The sequence below is a fragment of the Mus caroli genome, chromosome 3 (genome assembly GCF_900094665.2).
Source record: "Mus caroli chromosome 3, CAROLI_EIJ_v1.1, whole genome shotgun sequence".
In the NCBI taxonomy this organism is placed as follows: Eukaryota; Metazoa; Chordata; class Mammalia; order Rodentia; family Muridae; genus Mus; species Mus caroli.
In genome coordinates, this window is record NC_034572.1 from 136,026,953 (window position 1) to 136,042,495 (window position 15,543).

At 41.5% G+C, this 15,543-nt stretch overlaps 1 protein-coding gene and 1 non-coding gene across 2 annotated transcripts in view; one reads left to right on the forward strand and one right to left on the reverse strand.

Moving 5' to 3' along the window:
- Positions 1–14,113, forward strand: part of Gtf2b (general transcription factor IIB) — an 18,770-nt gene extending 4,657 nt beyond the window's left edge. Inside the window, exons 2-7 of the mRNA XM_021158136.2 lie at positions 1,695–1,801; positions 8,696–8,829; positions 10,168–10,314; positions 10,447–10,576; positions 11,834–12,115; positions 13,704–14,113. Coding sequence (XP_021013795.1) covers positions 1,695–1,801; positions 8,696–8,829; positions 10,168–10,314; positions 10,447–10,576; positions 11,834–12,115; positions 13,704–13,837 — 934 coding nt within the window. The 3' untranslated portion in view covers positions 13,838–14,113. The remainder of the gene's footprint in view (positions 1–1,694; positions 1,802–8,695; positions 8,830–10,167; positions 10,315–10,446; positions 10,577–11,833; positions 12,116–13,703) is intronic.
- On the reverse strand, positions 3,086–3,190 carry LOC115030671. Its single transcript, XR_003836277.1, has one exon. It is a non-coding gene; the product is annotated as a U6 spliceosomal RNA (small nuclear RNA).
- Positions 14,114–15,543: the final 1,430 nt, after the last annotated feature.

The following is a 15,543-nucleotide window of genomic DNA, read 5'->3' on the forward strand; positions in this document are numbered from 1 at the left end:
ACTTGTTATAGTGAGCAGATAGGCTAGAGTACTTGTTATAGTGAGCAGATAGGCTAGAGTACTTGTTATAGTTTGGAGCTGCTAGTATTGGGGCTATTTAAGCAAACTGTTGGGGGACTAAAGGAGGAATAGTTGGGAGAAACGTTTGAAGGGGCTGGGCTGGGAACTGGGAGGACAGGGAGTTAAGAGAACTGGTTACTATTTGTAAGAACTGGAGACAACATTAAAACAAACAAAAAACCAGGGGGGGAAAAAACAGTAAAAAAACCCTCACATTTTAAAAGTCGCAGTGGCTGAACTTAAGCCATCAGGCCTGGCAGCAAGCACTCTATCCACTGAGCTCTCCAGCCCTACGGTTTGTTTTTTGAGGAAACTATTGTGATTTCCATGGTGGCCACCACAGTTTATCTTCCCATCAGCAGTGTGTGAGAAATCCTTCTTTCCCTCATTTGCCATCAAGTTTGTTGTTTCCTAGGTGATGGCCATTCTGTCCGGGATGAGATAAAAGAGCAGTTGGCATTTCACTTCCTCAGTGGCTAGAGATACGGAATACATTTTCAAATATTTATTGGCCATTTGTATTTCACCTTTAGAGAACTGTCATTTTATTAGTCTAGCTGTTGGTGGGATGGTTTGTCCTTTTGGTACTCAGTGTTTGGAGTTCATGGAGTTCTGGACAGTAATCCTGGGCCACTGGCAGTGGCTCTCCTCCTGGAGTGTAGTTTCTTGACTCTGCCGGTTGTTTCCTTTGCTCTAGAGATGCTGGTTAATTTTTTTCTCTCAGTCACTCTTTTCAGTTCTTGGGATTATATCCTGTGCTATAGGAACATTTTTAAGAAATTCCTTTATCATGTCTGGAAGTGGTCTTACCTGTTTTCACTTAGTGCTTTCCAAGTATCAGCTCTGCACTGCTCTCTTTTCAAAGACTATTTTATGTGTCTGTGTGTGTTCTTGGTGACCTCAGAGGCCAGAAAAAGGTATCAGATCACGTGGAACTGGAGTTCCAAGTGATTGTGAGCAAGTGCTTGGAAATGAACTTCTGGAAGGAAGAGCAGTAAGTACTCTGAGCCTCTGAGTCACATCTATTGCCCCAAAGTTCAGATCTTATGTGAAGGTCTTTGACCCATTTTGAATTGATGTTTGTGCAGGGTAAGAGATAGGAATCTAGTTTCCTTCTATGTATGGTTAGTCAGGTTTTTTTATTTTGATTTGTAGCTTGTGAAGATATCTGTGTCTTTTGTCTGGGCTGTTCTGGAAGCCTGGGCTCAAGGAATCCTACTGCAGCCTAAAGTGCTGGGACTCTAGGCATGTGTCAGCCAAAGCAAATTGTAAAGACTAACCTCCTCAGTTCTGGCCTCGACTAAGTGAAGTCATCAGCCCTTAGGGTCAGCACAGCCACACCTGACTGTCTGTCTGTCTGACCTAATTGTCTTTCATGTAAACATGTGTTGGCTTTAGTGTGTCATGCTGAATCTGCGGTAAGGGGGCTAGCAATCAGGAAAACACTGTTATTTTCTAACAAGAAATAAAAAGCACAAACCAAATAATTACATATAAATGGAGTGGGTATTGTAAGTTATTATTATACTAATCAAGAGTTTCAAAATCTGTACCTTGCCTATTACCAGAAAAACAATAAAGACTTGTTTCGTATTAGTTGGGAAATATAAAACTTGGTTTTGTTTTCCATGTAGTTTGGATGCTCTCCCAAGAGTCACATGTCCGAATCATCCAGATGCAATTTTAGTTGAGGACTACAGAGCTGGCGATATGATCTGTCCCGAATGTGGCCTAGTTGTAGGTAAGTAGCTATTAAGGTTTTAATTTAAATCGTAATATATAGTACTTTGCTTTTGTACAGTTTTTCAAAGTTTTAATGAGTACATTTTGACAGATCCCACCCCACATACATAAGTCACAGTTATGATAAAGTTAAAAAAAAAAGAAATAGAAATGAGGAAGGGCCTCCAGAGATCCCGTGTAGCATTGCGTGTATATGACCACTGTATGTTGTGTAATGTAGGTGGAAACTTACCAATATGAAATGGAAAGGCCAACTGTGCTTGTGTCTTTAGTTTTAAATGGAAGCGGAAGGTGTGTGTGAGAGATTGATAATCAAATAACTAACAAACATGTAACTTTTGTGCCATTTGTATGCTCTCTAAAATAAATATGGTAGATTTCAGAATAGTAACATTGAGCCTCATCCTGTGCCTTGTTAAAAAAAAGATTTGTTAATACTTACATATGGTATCATGATCTGATTACCTAGTTCAAATGGTTATTGTTCAAAAATGTCACATTCTAACATTTTGCTTTTAGGTCTGAGGATATAGCTACTTGCTTGCCTAGCACATACCCACTCCTATCTCACTGCCCTAGCATTTTCCTAAGTTGGGGCATCGAGTCTCCACAGGACCAAGGGCCTCCCCTCCCACTGATGTCAGACAAGGCCATTCTCTGCTACATATCTAACTGGAGCCATGAGTCCTTCTGTGTGAACTCTGGTTGGTGGTTTAGTCAGTCCCTGGGAGCTCTGGGGCATGTGGTTGTTTGATATTGTTGTTCTTCCTATGGGATTGCAAGCCCCTTCAGCTCCTTCAGTCCTTCCCCTAACTCCTCCATTGGGGTCCAAGTTCTCAGTCTGATAGTTGGCTTTGAGCATCTGTATGTGTATTGGTCAGGCACTAATAGAGCCTCTCAGGAGACAGCCATACCAGGCTCCTGTCAGCAAGCGCTTCTTGGCATCAGCATAGTGTCTGGGTTTGGTGTCTACAGATGGGATGGATCCCCAGGTGGGGCAGTCCCTGGATGGCCTTTCCTTCAGTCTCAGCTTTACTTTTTGTCTCTGCATTTCCTTTAGACATGAACAATTCTGTGTTCAATATTTTTGATATGGGTGGGTGGCCCCATGCTTCAACTGAGGAGTGTGCCCAACCTCTAGATATGATCTCTACAGGTTCTCTCTCTTGTTGGGTATTTCAGCTAATGTCATCCCAGTTGCTTTCCTGGCATCTGGGACTGTCTAGTGGCTACCCCCAGTTCCTCTACTCTACACAGCTCCATTCAGTTTCCTGATCCTTTTAAAAATATGGAACGCTTCACAAATTTGTGTGTTATCCTTGGGCAGGGGCCATGCTAATCTTCTCTATCATTTCGATTTTAGTTTATGTGCTGCTGAATGGAGTACTGTTTTTATTTTTTGAGAGAGAGTGTTGAAAGTAGAGTCAAACAAGACAACCAGAGTAAACTAGAATTGGCCAGGAAAGTCCTAAGGGCCACTCAGATTGGGAGATTGGAGAAATTCATTCCACTTTGGCAGGAGGACCAGTTGCATAACTGTTTGGTGTGTCATGATCATCTATTTGACTTTCATTAGAATTATAAAATAACTTAGAAGTGCTATGATTTGGAATTAGCTGTTTTATCACTGATTCATGTGTGTTGTGGTGTGTATGTGTGTGCATGTGCTTGTAAGCTTGCAGAGGTCAGAGGGTAAGTCACTCTATTGTTTTCCAACTTATGCCCTTAAGACAGCGTCTCTCAGTGAGCCTAGAGCTTGCTGCTATTCAGCTGGCCAGCAAGCCTCAGGAATCCCCATGTTTCTACCCACACTCCACTGCACATGGTCAGCAAGCCTCAGGAATCCCTGTGTTTCTACCCATACTCCTCTACACATGCTGATGTTTTAAAATGGCCGCTCACAATCTGAACTTAGGTCCTCATGTTTATGGAGCAAGGAAGGCCTTACAGCGTCTGAGCCATCTCCTTAGTATCCCTGGCTGGCCTGTCACTCAGATCTGCCTGCCTTAGTCTCCTTAGTGGGATGATCACCACACCTGGTCCTGACCAGTACCTAAGATGTGTGGTGACTAAGCAGGCCAATAAGGCAGAGCTTCTTTCTGTTCATAAAATTGGTCAATCAAACCATTGTGTAGCAGTCCCTGTCCCCAACTACATTTTTTTTATTTTAAAAATATGTTTTATTTATTCTTACCGAATTCCATACAAGTATATCAACCCCATCTCTGATTATTCTCCTCCAGCTCCTTCCAGACCAGTGTTCCTCATCTTGCTCTTTATATATATATTTTAATTGGGTATTTATTTCATTTACATTTCCAATGCTATCCCAAAAGTCCCCCACACGCTCCTCCACCCACTCCCCCACCCACCCACTCCCACTTCTTGGCCCTGTTGTTCCCCTGTACTAAGGCATATAAAGTTTGCACCACCAATGGTCCTCTCTTTCCACTGATGGCCGACTAGGCCATCCCCAACTACATTTTAATAGTGGGATTGTGTTGCTGTAGAACTTCAACAGTAGATGGCAGTACAGTATTTAGGGCATCAGTTTGTTCATAAAATTTGACCTTGTCCATTGCTTGAATGTTGATTTATAATCAGCAAATTATTACATTTGCAGTCATATCTGTTAGAAGATAGAGTTGAGACTAGGGAGTGGACCTGAGTGGTAGAGTGAATGCTTATCTTGTTTAACCAAACATTGTTCAAATATCAATTCTGCTGGAAAAAGAATGAATGGCATGCCTTGTGAATTGGGATTTCACATTAGTATTGCTTAAAATTAGCAGTTCCACTTCCAGTCAATGTCATGTCATGTTCACGACTAAAGTTAAATTCATCTTTTTAAAAGCACTGTAAGTCAAGTAGATTTGAAAAAGAAATGACTCATTTTGACCTTTTCTTCTAAAAATTCAGTTGTCAAAGGTAGGTGCTAGAGAAGTAGGTGAACTAGGGAGAGTGATCAACGGTTCTCCTCGATTGCTTCTCAAACACACACAGATGACATTTATATCTTTAGAATGTGTGCGTGCGCATGTGCTCCTGTGTGTGTGTGTGTGTGTGTGTGTGTGATCTTCATTTATGTGAACTGCTCTTTAGATGCCACTCTTTGTCATGGATTCTACACTGCAGTGCAGGAACACATGCTGGGGAGGACTTCTTCTTCTGTGGACCTTGAGTAAAGCCAGGAGGGTCCTTCTAGGGATTGAGATGGCCACACTGATAGTTTATGTCCACCTCAGTGCTACTGTTGAGGGCTATCTGGTCTAAGTTTACAAAAATCAACATGCAGTTTGAGGGGTAAAGTTAGAATGTTTGTTTCTAGGATACTTAGGGTATGTTTGTGCTTACTATCTGGTAGGCTTCTTGCTCTCAAAGGCTGATTACACACAGGTTTCCTCTTAGTCAGAGATCACAGTATCTAAACATTAGGGCTATTTTATATCAACTCTGTCCTTGAAAACATTGTGGGTTTGTTTGTTTGCTTAAGATTTTACTTATTTATTTTATGTATATGATGAGTAAGTACACTGTAGCTGTCTTCAGACACACCAGAAGTGAGCATGGGATCCCATTATAGATGGTTGTGAGCCACCATGTGGTTGCTGGGGATTGAACTCAGGACCTTTGGAAGACCAGTCAGTGCTCTTAACCGCAGAGCCATCTCTCCAGCACACCCTTGAGTACATTCTGGATTGCAGTTTTCTCCCAGGGAAACTATTCTAATACTGCCTCATTGGATTTTTAAGTGGCAATCCCTTTATATATTCAGATTTTTTTTTTTTTCTGAATAGCCCTGCCTATCATTTACTCAGGTACATGATTTTTGGACGAGTTACGGTTTCATGATGTGCTCTTTGAGTTGCCTTGGAAATGTGATTTTTTTTTTTTAAAGATTTATTTATTTATTTATTTATTTATACACTGTAGCTGTCTTCAGACACACCAGAAGAGGGCATCAGATCTCATTAAGGGTGGTTGTGAGCCACCATGTGGTTGCTGGGATTTGAACTTTGGACCTTCGGAAGAGCAGTCGGGTGCTCTTACCCACTGAGCCATCTCACCAGCCCGGAAATGTGATTCTTATAAATGCTGCTGGGTGCAGTTTTGTCTAAAAGGGAGTGCTTGTTAGTATAAGGCACAGATTCTTGACTGAGTCACTTAAATAAGTCTATGTATTTGGAAAATATACCTAGTAGCCCATTGCTGGGCTTTCCTGTTTATCCTATATACTAGGCCACTTTATCATTTAGTTTTAAAGTCTACTTTGACTATTTAAAAGTGTAGTATAAAACAATCAGTAAAAAGTATTTTTATGCCAAAAGGAAAATGTTATGAATGAAGGATTTTGGCTTGCTGGTGCGTTGTCTCCAAATACCGAGGTAGAATCACAGTAAGTGTGGAGGCATACCCGCAAGCCTCTTCACCTGCATCTTGACATCTTGATTTCTCTCCCTTGAAATATTTGCTATCTGGGCCTGGTGGCAGAGGTCTACAATCCCAGCTACTAGGGAGGCCGAGTGTTAAATTCCTGCCTGGGCTAGCACGAGTCTCAGGCTGGCTTGCACAATTTAGTGAGACCTTGGCACAAAGTAAAAACAAACAGGGGACTTACACTATAGTTGAGAGAACATTTGACCAGCTTAAGGCCCTGAGTGCTTGAAAAAAATAAAATTATATGTGCATACTTTACATGCAACTACACATCTGTAAATGACCTTTGACCTTTTCAGATTTGGCACTTTGGGGCACAGGCCTCATTTCTGTGCATGTTTTTGTTTTTGTTTTTCTGACCTTCCTTGGAGCCGTGCTCAGGCTGGCATGCTAAAATGCCTTGTCACTGTCGCTGGGGTCTTTGCCCTTCTCTGCTTTTTCTCAGTGCATATGGACATGACAGGTGGGGACACTGCCTCGAATGTTGGTGGTCTTTCTCACTCAAACGTGATTGTCCAGGCAATACACTGGTTATTCGCATGTTCTCTGAAGTTCAAAGAAAATCGAATTTATAGAAGCCTTCATTAACACATCATTCCATTATATATTTACCTACTTTCTTAAAGTACATCACTAGGTTTAGATTATAATTGCTCTTCTGTATATCTGCTAATTACTGTATTCTGTAAAAGATTTGACATGGTCTGCACTGAAGTGATCTTTCCCCTCCATTGTCCTTGTCACTGAGTAGGTGCTGCAGAGCCTGGGAACTTTGCCGTCTAAGGGCAGAACACCTCTTTAACGCCCCTGGAAATGGAGGAATCATCTGCTGCCTTCTTAGTTTTCATAGCAATAAGCAGACAGCACTGAGGACTTCTGTCTGCTTTTAAGGAACTTAACTCATTTGTTTTTTACAGACTTAAAAATGTGAAGCTACTGGGGCAGCTAAAGCTGAAGAAATAAGTATAAAAATAAAATAATTGGGACCATCATGATGGCTCAACAGATAAGAGTGGTTCCCACCAAGCCTGACAAACTAAGTCACCCACCTGAACCCACATGATAGACGGAGAGAACTGTCCTCTAACCTTTCTGCATGTATGATATATGCACCCTCACACACATTCAGAATAAGTAAATGTAGTCAAAATTAAGATTTTTATTTTAAATTATTTGTATATTTGTCTGTAGCAGATGTGTGCACAGGAGTCAACACGTTCCTGTGGAGAGAGTGGAGCCTCTAGAGCTAGTTATAGGTGTGGGTGCTGAGGACCAAATTTAGGTCCTCTGGTAAAAAGACATGTGCTCTTAACTGCTGAACCATGTCTAAGGTTCACAGTCTAAGGGCAGAAGAAAACCTCTCTTATCACCTTTGGAAATGGAAATGATCCCTCCATCTAAATCTTATTAATTAAAATTTCCAAAGCTAAGCAGCAGCTTGGTCTCATACTTGTAACCGCTGTATTCATTGACTGTCCATACAGAAACTTTGTAGTGACTGGCAGAGATGAACATGGTGAGTTTCAACTGTCCTGTGGCAGAATTCATTGAAAGAGTTTAGTGGAATAAATTGGAATCTGATACACATTTCAAGCTGTGTGATCTTTGGCCAATTAACCTCGTTTGTGAAGTACCAGTGAAAGTGGTACCTGTGCTTATATAGCTCTGGGGATTCAATGATAACTTTTACTATGGGCACACTGATCAGCATGTGTTTCAGTGTTCAATGCTATCTCTGTTTGCTTCAAAGATGTTTCCAGACAGTGAGCTCTTCCCGCTAAAGCAGTGCCAGTGAGCCCTATTCATGTCATGTGTTTTGATATCACATACCTAGCCACAACCTCTTCTAGAAAAGTACGCCTGTCTGCCTTTTTAAATTCTGCCTTTAAAATTTTATTCTCTCTCTTTACTTGTCTGTCTTTCTCTGTCTTGTCTGTCTGTCTTTTTCTTGAGATAAAGCCTGGGGAATTCACCGGGATCCAGATATTTACCTGCCTCCTCTACCTGAGTGCTGGGATAAAAGGCTTGCACCACCACACCTGGCTTCATTATTATTCTTTGTTGTATCACATAAGGATAATTTTATTATTTTGCTTTGATCTATGAAGCAAGGTCTTCTTATGTATATGCAGTCAGTTTAACCTTGATTTCTTTATTATGGATCAGCCTCCCAAATGCTAGGACTATAGGCATAGACTACCATACTAGCTTTTTCTTTTTGCTAATTTTTAACTAATTTTTTCTTATAAGATTCAGGACACGAATAATGATAGCATACAGTTTACATAGCTCATTACTGGACTGGCATAGTTGGGAAATGCTTCAGAGCAGACATGTAAGACATGGTATCTAAGCTGACTCCCAAGTGTCCATATTAGGATGCTAACCATTAGCCAGCCTGGGGAGCTGAGTCCTATGGCTGGCTGGGTGAATTATTGTGTGCTTACTTTCTTAGGGGACCGAGTTATTGATGTGGGATCTGAATGGAGAACTTTCAGCAATGACAAAGCAACAAAAGACCCATCTAGAGTTGGAGACTCTCAGAATCCTCTTCTGAGTGATGGAGATTTGTCCACCATGATTGGCAAGGTAATAATTCCACTTAGCAGGAAATGTCAAGGGGAGACTAGCTAATAGAAAGTTAGGACTTTTGCAAAAGTGTCACTAAGTGTCACACACTAAGACCCTTGACTTGGGAATAAGATTCACCAGTGTTAGTATTGTGAAAGTCTGTCAACTTTTTTTCCCCCACTGTCGCACTTCTCTGGCTGTGAAATGAGTTCCTTGGTCAGAAGCAATACTGTGTGAAATACCATGACGATAGATAAGGCATTCTGTCAGTCCATGAATGGTGGTTTTAGCAGAGGCCTTACGTGCAGGAAAGGCAAATCCATAACCAGAATAAGTATCTACTCCAGTAAGAACAAAACGCTGTCCTTTCCATGAAGGAAGTGGTCCAATGTAGTCAACCTGCCACCAGGTTGCTGGCTGGTCACCTCGAGGAATGGTGCCATATCTGGGGCTCAGTGTTGGTTTCTGCTGTTGGCAGATCTGGCAATCAGCAGCAGCTGTAGCCAGGTCAGCCTTGGTGAGTGGAAGTCCGAGTTGCTGAGCCCAAGCACCTCCATCTCGACCACCATGGCCACTTTGTTCATGTGTCCATTGAGCAGTGACAGGGATGGCTGGGGAGAGAGGCTGACTGTCCACAGAAGAAAAAATTACAGTCTTATAATCAAAATTAGAAACTTGGCCTGGGATTAAGAGCATTTTGCTGCTCGTTTGGAAGACTTGGGTGAAATTCCCGGCTCACAAACTGTAACTGCAATCCTAGGGGATTCCTCTGATTTCTCTTGGCATCAGTAATGCACTGGTACACAGACACACACACACACAGGCAGACACCTATTACATATTTTTACAAACAACGTTACCATCTTTGTATCAGTTGTGTAAGACTTTTTATGAGGAGATCCAACATCTGTTTACCCCAGATGGGGAACCAGTGATGGACCCAAGTAATGATTCTACCAAAGGCCATACATACCCCACCATAGTCACAAACTTCAATCCTAGAGCTGTCTTCAGGCAGCAGGTCAAGCTGGAGAATCTCTCCAGGCTACGTAGCCAGTTAAGGGCTATATAGTGAGAACCTGTCTCAAAGAAATAAACAAAGCAAGATTGTGTAGTAGGAAAGCTCTAACATGGCATATAGTTCCATTTTCTGTATTCTTGAACAATTGCCAAGATTTAAGTATTTGTGAAACCAATGTCTTTAAAGCATGTTCTCATGGAAGTTTCTGCTTGAGTCACGGGCTCCACTGGACAGACTCCCGGGGCGTATGGAATCAGAATGTTTACGTTACATTTTCATAGACACTGTTCACATTTTCCAAAAATGTTGACCAAGGTTAAATCTTTGTTTTATAGGGTACAGGAGCTGCAAGTTTTGATGAGTTTGGCAATTCTAAGTATCAGAACCGGAGAACAATGAGTAGTTCTGATAGAGCAATGATGAACGCATTCAAGGAAATCACAACCATGGCGGACAGAATCAACCTCCCTCGCAATATAGTTGTAAGTTCTTGTCCACCTCCTTTAAGCCATTCTGACATTTATTTTGCATAATTTAATGAACACATAAAATTTTGATACTGTAAGTAATTAAATGGCCTAGACTTAATTAAACTAAGTTTCTCTGCTTTGAAGGATCGAACAAATAATTTATTCAAGCAAGTGTATGAGCAGAAGAGCCTGAAGGGCAGAGCTAATGATGCGATAGCTTCTGCTTGTCTGTACATCGCCTGTAGACAAGAAGGCGTTCCCAGGACGTTTAAAGGTAGGCTTCAGTGTACCAAGTAGAGCTCAGACAGGCAGGTCGATGCTTAATGACACCGCACAGTGAAGTGATCCATGTACACACCGTTTGCAAGTGGCTCTGTATGTTCTTTGACAGAAAAATGTACAAGACAGGCTTCTTTGCCATGTTCTTTGCAAGCTGCTTATGCAGGTAGCATTTTAATCCCTGTAAGTCAACAGTATAGCTGACTTTTTTTTGTTTGTGTTTTAATTATTTATTTTATGTATGTGAGTACATTGTAGCTGTCTTGAGAGGTACCAGAAGAGGGCATCAGATCCTATTACAGATGGTTGTGAGCATGTGGTTGCAGGGAGTTGAATTCAGGACCTCTGGAAGAATAGCCAGTGCTCTTAATTGCTGAGCCATCTCTCCAACCCCACAGCTGACTGCTTTATGGGAGGCCTGACATCATATGCTGCAGAGGCTTTTGAAGTTACATACATGGCTGGTGATGAAAACCATAGCCAGCATAGGTTTCACATTTGAGGGGTCAGGTCTTGGAAGGGGTCAATGTAATTAGGTTGTTGTTTCATTTTTGTTTTGTTTTTTGAGGCTTATTGTTTGCAGTTTTATGCAAGCTAAGGACTTCTGAGTTAAGTGCTGGCTTTTGTCAAGCTTGTGTTTACTTGGGGGTGGGGGGCGGCACAGGACAAACTCCTCCAGTGTTGTGGTGATACATACACTGCCCTTCACTGACCAGGTCCAGGTTGGGACTATATTCACCATATCCAATGAGCATTTTCATAAGCTTTCCTAAGTCACAGTGAGAGGGATGACTATCACATCTTTTTGCTGTAACAGCTCAAACAGGGGTAAGAGTTTAGCTTATATAACGACAGCATGCAGACAGTTGCAGGTCATCCATGTGCATGCGCAGTCTTCAGCTTGAGTGTTTTCTTTCTTCTCCTTAGAACATTCCTTACCAGGCTGTCAGAGAAGTTGACTCCTTGGAGAAACTTATTGTATAAATTGAACTAGATAAGTTTGTGTTTTGAAAGAAAACAGTCCAGAGTGTGGTGAAAATATAAACCAATATATTTTGAATAAATATGCTCCATAGGAAGTACTGCTGAGAGGATTTAGGGCCTCATCTTTAAGCCTTGATTGAATTTTTTTTTACAACCAGAATATTTTAATAATTTAGTAATAATAAATAATAATTATTACTTAATTTTATAATAAAAAATTATAAAATGAATTGTCTTACAAATTCTTTAAAAATACTTTCTCTTTTAGAAATATGTGCTGTGTCTCGAATCTCTAAGAAAGAAATTGGCCGCTGTTTTAAACTGATTTTGAAAGCTCTGGAAACCAGCGTGGATCTGATCACAACTGGGGACTTCATGTCCAGGTTCTGCTCCAACCTTTGCCTCCCCAAGCAAGTGCAGATGGCAGCTACACACATAGCCCGCAAGGCAGTGGAGCTGGACTTGGTTCCTGGCAGGAGCCCGATCTCTGTGGCAGCAGCAGCTATTTACATGGCTTCCCAGGCTTCAGCTGAGAAGCGAACACAGAAAGGTAGGCGCTTCATCAGGACATCAGCCAATGAGATGGCAAGGCTGGGAGTGTAGGTCTTACTCATAATCTCCCATGAAAAGGGTTAACTATTCAGATCCTTGAAGTATTAACCCATAAGGAGGAAGGATTGGACATAGTCCTATTCACCAAGAGATTATTTGCTTAGTGTGCTTGAGAGCCTGGTTTTTATTCCTAGCGCCTCAAAACAAAACAAATGCCTGAAGAAAATACAGCAGTTTGCTTATAGTGATTATTTAGAGGCATATAGCCTTGTGTACAAGGCTCCTTTTCCAAATTAAATTATTTAATTTTAATATGTGTCTTTTGTGAAGGGATTTACTGGAACCTGCACAGCTTATCAGTGGTTACTCTCCTTGGGTGATGCAGATATAGGCCAGATTACACCAGATTAAAGTAGATAAAGGCTAGTTTATTAGGAAGCACCTCTCAAGTGGGTTCATCCATCTCCCAGGTGGAGGTCAGTGAAGTTACACTTCCAGGCTAAAACTGGCTTTATGTTTAGGCAGAGCGATGACATCTCAGCTAGGATCTGGGATTGTGGTTATACATGGCCAAAAACCGAGTCCCTAGGCGGGCACTCTTGAGTGGAAATCAATGACACGTTAGCTCAGTTTTTTCCGTGTGGAAGTGTTTGGGGAAGGAGGAAGGAGAGGTTTTCCTAGCTTGAGCAGGGCTCCCTACCTAAGAGTTATATCACCCCTTTCCCAGCCACTATTAATTGTCAGTCATCTGCCAGGCAGGGATGGGGCCTCATAATCCTTCCCCATTTGTGTGGTTGGTTTTTATTTGTTTTGAGGCAAGGCCTCATCTATCCCAAGCTGGCCTCAAACTTGCCATGTAGCTGAGGATGATTTTATGCTGTGCTTGGGATAAACACAGGCTTTTTGTACATGGTAGCATATTGTCTTGGCCCTGAAACAGAGGACCTGACAAAAGTGTCTGCCACCACAGGGACATGCCTTGGGTTGCTCCACATATAGCTGTTCTTTTAACAAAAGTCCCTGCTGTTCAATTTTACCAAGAGTCTCAGGAGCCAGATGCTGTGGTGAAAGTCTGCTAGTTCAGGGGGTAGAGAAAGCACCCAGCTGACCTTCCTACTTCATTGGTGTCCCAGAAGGAAAAGGCTCCTTCTCCACACACTCTTGTCTTAAATACTCTCCTTTCAACGATCCTCCTTTCCATTTATTCCTGTTCACTCCCTGCTAGTTGCTTACTTGCAGGATTGACTTCATTTAGGTAGCCCTGAGCCACACCACAGGTACTTGTTTACAGTAAACAGAAAGCTCTAGGGTCAAAGACTGAGACAGAACAGTTAGAAATAGTTCACAGTGTCTGAGTTCACAGTGGAATTAAATATCCTGCAACATATGTCTTTTAGTATTTATAATATACCTTTAAAGAGGCCAATGACTGTTACTGTTTATATTGACTTTGACTCCTGCGTATACCTGTTATATTGTATTTCCCTTATCAATTTTAAAAAGTGAAATTGGAGTGTTGTTTTTCTTCTTGGTATAGGAAAGAGGTGGAGCAGATCAACTGAATGTCTTGTTTTTTTGTCTGTTAGAAATCGGGGATATTGCTGGTGTTGCTGATGTTACAATCCGACAGTCCTACAGACTGATCTACCCTCGGGCTCCAGATCTCTTCCCTTCAGACTTCAAGTTTGACACCCCAGTGGACAAATTACCCCAGCTATAAGCTGAGGCAACTAAGTGTCACACTCTTAATGTACATGGAATATGGAACTTTGTACATAGCCACACAGTGCTGGTTGAGCCGTTAATGAGGAAAAAGGAGATGGTACCCATTCCAGAGCTAAATATTATTGCTTAGTCTTCTGTATGTATATACTAGTGCAACATATTTAATGACTTAAATTTCTTACTGAATCTGCTTTCTTTTTTAGTGACCTAGGAAACAGTATTTTGGAAAGTATTGAAATATGTAATTCTCAAATAAAAATTTAAAACCAAAGTTTTTGTTATAGTATTAATGAAATTTATAATATGCAATTATAAATCCTGTACATTATTACAGGTAATATAGCTGAGAGAGCCTTGCTTTTCATCATTTTTATCTAAGAAGCTTGGGAACCATCGTTAATATCTCCAACACACACAGTGTGAGAAAGAGCATTCAGAGGACACAGAAGAGGCCATGGGAAGTTATAAGCATCAGTATGTGAACTAGTTAAAGCTGTTTTCACTAAACTCAGTCAGAAGGGATGGTAGTAAATTTGGAATGTTTATAAGTCATTTTCACAGAACCAGCTTGTCTCTGGTTCTTAGTTATGTTATTGGGATTTGTATGACGATTACTGGGCCCTCAGAGTGTTTAGAAATTATTTAGTCCCACATCATTGATAATATTCAAAGTATTTTACATGTCAGTGTAAAAAGGTCTCTTATGTAGGCACTTGAAGAGAAAACTAATGAAATTTTGCTGTTTAAGTTGGAATAGGTAACTTGCCTCTTAGACATCACTAAAGTAGACTGGAGGTAACAGTACACAGACACTAGGTCTTCGAGGCAGGTTCAGATCTTGGTCCATAGAAGACTTCTCCTTCTACTGTCAGTCTGCTGTTCATGGAAGGACCATGGGCATGGGACCATGAAGAATAATATTTCTTCCTTAGGTGAAACATTGGGTGCTTACATGGTATTGCACAAAGCTAGGTTAAACATGGAGAGACAGATGCTGGATGTCTACAGTCCAAGTGTAGGACTGACTGCACACTTGGTGATGCAGTTTATTCTAGGTAGCTCAAGCCCATCTCCTACCCTAGAGTAAGACCCATGTATAGTTTCTTACATCACACAGCTAGCGCCCTTGTCTTCCCTAGACTTTAGTGAGGATCACATGGGTCCCAATTGAGAGACAACTGCAACCTGCAACCACAACTAGGTTTAAGAAGTGTGGCTTTGGGGCTGGTGAGATGGCTCAGTGGGTAAGAGCACCCGACTGCTCTTCCGAAGTTCAAATCCCAGCAACCACATTGTGGCTCACAACCACCCATAATGAGACCTGATGCCCTGAAGACAGCTACAGTGTACTTACATATAATAAATAAAAAATCTTTAAAAAAAAAAAAGAAGTGTGGCTTTGGCAATTATTAAGATCAGCCCTCAGGAGAGCTGGAAAATTGAACCCCCAGAAGTTGCCTAGAATTTCATTTCCTTCAGCTGTTTTGCTGTGTTGGCTTTCTCAAGGCTAGGGGAGCAGCTCCATGCTGTAGTAAATGCATAGCACGTGTGCTTGTAACCCCTAGTTTCCACCCTACCTACCAGCTAATCTGTTGTAATAGGGCATTCTAGGTTTTTTCCAGGTGTGGAATGTTAATTAGAAAAATGTAGTTAAGCTCTCTTCCGGCCGGACCAGCACCAGGGTAGCTAGAGCGCAGGGTC